Below are 2,228 nucleotides of genomic sequence, written 5' to 3'. Positions count from 1 at the left end.
GGCCAGCTGACCCGTCGGGGCCAGCCCAGTTCCCGCGTCACGTTCGGGCCCAGCTGACCCGTCTTCCCTTTACCTTCAGCCCCAAGTTGAGCTCCTTGAGCGAGCGGCGCATCTCGTTGGTCAGGATGTTCATGCGCTCGCACTCCTGGAAGGCCACCACCACATAGGGCGTCTTCTCGGCCGCCTTCGCCATGATCTCGGCCATGTTGAACGACTCCGGGATCTTCTCCAGGATCTCGTCCAGCACAGCCTTAACCGGGAGCAAAGGCACACGGCGTGGCCAGAGCACAGCAGCACACACGGTGGGGGAGGGTGTCGCGGCCTGTTGGCAAGGCCTGTGGCTGTGTCAGGGGAGCCTCTGGTACCTTCAGCCAGGCACCTGCATCCTCCCCTGTGGGGTCACCAAGGTCGTGGGGTCACCGAGGGCCGGGGGGTTGTGTGGTTGCTAACAGGTTCTGAGGGGCTTCTGCCAATCGGGGTGCACTTGGTGAGCCCGGGCTCCGGACACTGCCCTTCACTGTCACTGGGTGGATTGCACGTCAGGCCCCCACCTTCTCCTCGCGGGACACCCCGGTGCCGGCGCCTGAGTCCGTCTCTTTGGGCTGCATCTCCAGGACCGTGCGGAACAGCTTCTCCGAGGTGACCGTCAGGAAGCCGATCTCCGCGTTGGGGTGCAGGCCGTACAGGTAGGGGCTCTCGGGGGGCAGGTTCTCGTTGATATATTCGTGGTAACCCTGAGATGGGGGTGGGGGTGGGGTCAGCAAGGACCTTCTTACCAGAATGTTCTGCCCACATCCCACCCTCTGTGCACCCCACTGCTGCCCTAGCCCCCTCCCGGGTGCTTCCCCGCCCCCAGTCCCCCATCTGGTTCCTGCTTCTGGCTCAGTTCCTGACATTCCTTCCGTGACGTGAGGCTCTCACCAGGCAGTCGGCCAGGACGCACTGACCCGTCCCCGCTGTCCCCCGGGAAGCCTCCTCACCTTGTAGTCCAGGTTGGGGGGGATCTGGAAGCCGGGGGCCAGCTGGATCTCGCCCTCCAGCATCTCGGCCCGGATGTACTCCACCAGGTAGGTCTTGCACAGCCGGCGGTCCCAGTCGTCCGTGATGTGTCCGCCGTACATGATCTCCCCAAACAGGTAGCGGAGGTCGTCCCAGGGCACCTGGGGAGGAGGCCCCAGTGAGGGGCGCTGCCCCTGTCTGCGTGGGTCAGAGGCCAGCTCCCCACACAGTAGCCCTTCCTCACCCAATGCCCGCAGGCTCGTCTCCCCGCACCCTACCCCCTTCTGCGTGTTTGTCTCCGGCGGGAGCAGCCCTGGGCCTCTGCCCGCAGCCTTCTCCCTGCACTTTGTGACTTTGCCGGGGCCCTCACCTGTCCGGCCCCCCGCTGGCCCCGCTCGCCCTGCACCCGCTCCTCCTCGATTGCCCACACTCGGGGACATCGTGGGCCCGGCGCCCCTTCCCTCCGCGTCCACAGAGCAGAGCGGTCTCGTTCTGCCCGGGTGGGCTTTGACTCTCGGCCCCGTGCGCCTTTGTGGCCATGACGTCCATCCTCGGGTCTCCGGTGGGTCCTCCCTCGGGCCCCACTGAGGTGCCGTCTGCGCGTCCTGCCTGGCGCTCCGCTCGCTTTGTTTCAAGCTTTTGAAATCCAGGGTGCATTTTAGCTCCTTGCGGACCCCCGGCCTCCTGAGGGCCAGTGGGCGTCCGTGTCGGTGGCCTGCTCACCAAGTCCCGGCCGGTCACGGCCCGAGTAAGAGCGTGCTGGCCAGTCAGGCTCTAATCCTGCTGGCCAATCGGTCTAATGTGGCCTCGTGTGTCTGTGGTCAGACGGTGAATATTCCCTAAATGGTCGCTGGGTCACCTAACGTTTCTCTGCGGCTCAGTCACCGTGGGTGTGTGCTGAGCGGCAGCTTCTGCATTTCACGCATTTGCCCCTCCGCCTCCGCGCTCCCCTCCCCCGGACGCCTGGGACGGTCCTTCCCCTCCCCCCGGGCGGGGCGGCCACCCCGCCCCTGCCCATGGAATTCCCGGATGGAATGCCCGCGTGCCTGTGGGATGCGTCGCCAGGCCTCCCCGGGAGGCTGAGTCGTGTCTGGAGGACTGCGGGCCGAGGGACAGGGCCACGTTGTCAGCTCCGTCACTTGTTGGTGCCTCCCTGGAGCTTGGCCGGCGCCTGCCCTTACCCCCTCCTCCCCCACCGCCTGGCGCGTGTGTGCGGGGGGGGGGGGCGG

At 66.5% G+C, this 2,228-nt stretch overlaps 1 protein-coding gene across 1 annotated transcript in view; it reads right to left on the bottom strand.

The window, feature by feature from the left end:
- Positions 1-2,228, bottom strand: part of DNAH17 (dynein, axonemal, heavy chain 17) — a 76,281-nt gene that overhangs the window by 2,630 nt on the left and 71,423 nt on the right. The window contains 3 exon segments of the mRNA XM_014531725.1: positions 74-253; positions 549-734; positions 981-1,160. Coding sequence (XP_014387211.1) covers positions 74-253; positions 549-734; positions 981-1,160 — 546 coding nt within the window.

The sequence above is a fragment of the Myotis brandtii genome, unplaced genomic scaffold (genome assembly GCF_000412655.1).
Source record: "Myotis brandtii unplaced genomic scaffold, ASM41265v1 scaffold825, whole genome shotgun sequence".
NCBI lineage: Eukaryota > Metazoa > Chordata > Mammalia > Chiroptera > Vespertilionidae > Myotis > Myotis brandtii.
This window is presented reverse-complemented; position numbering and strand designations above follow the sequence as displayed.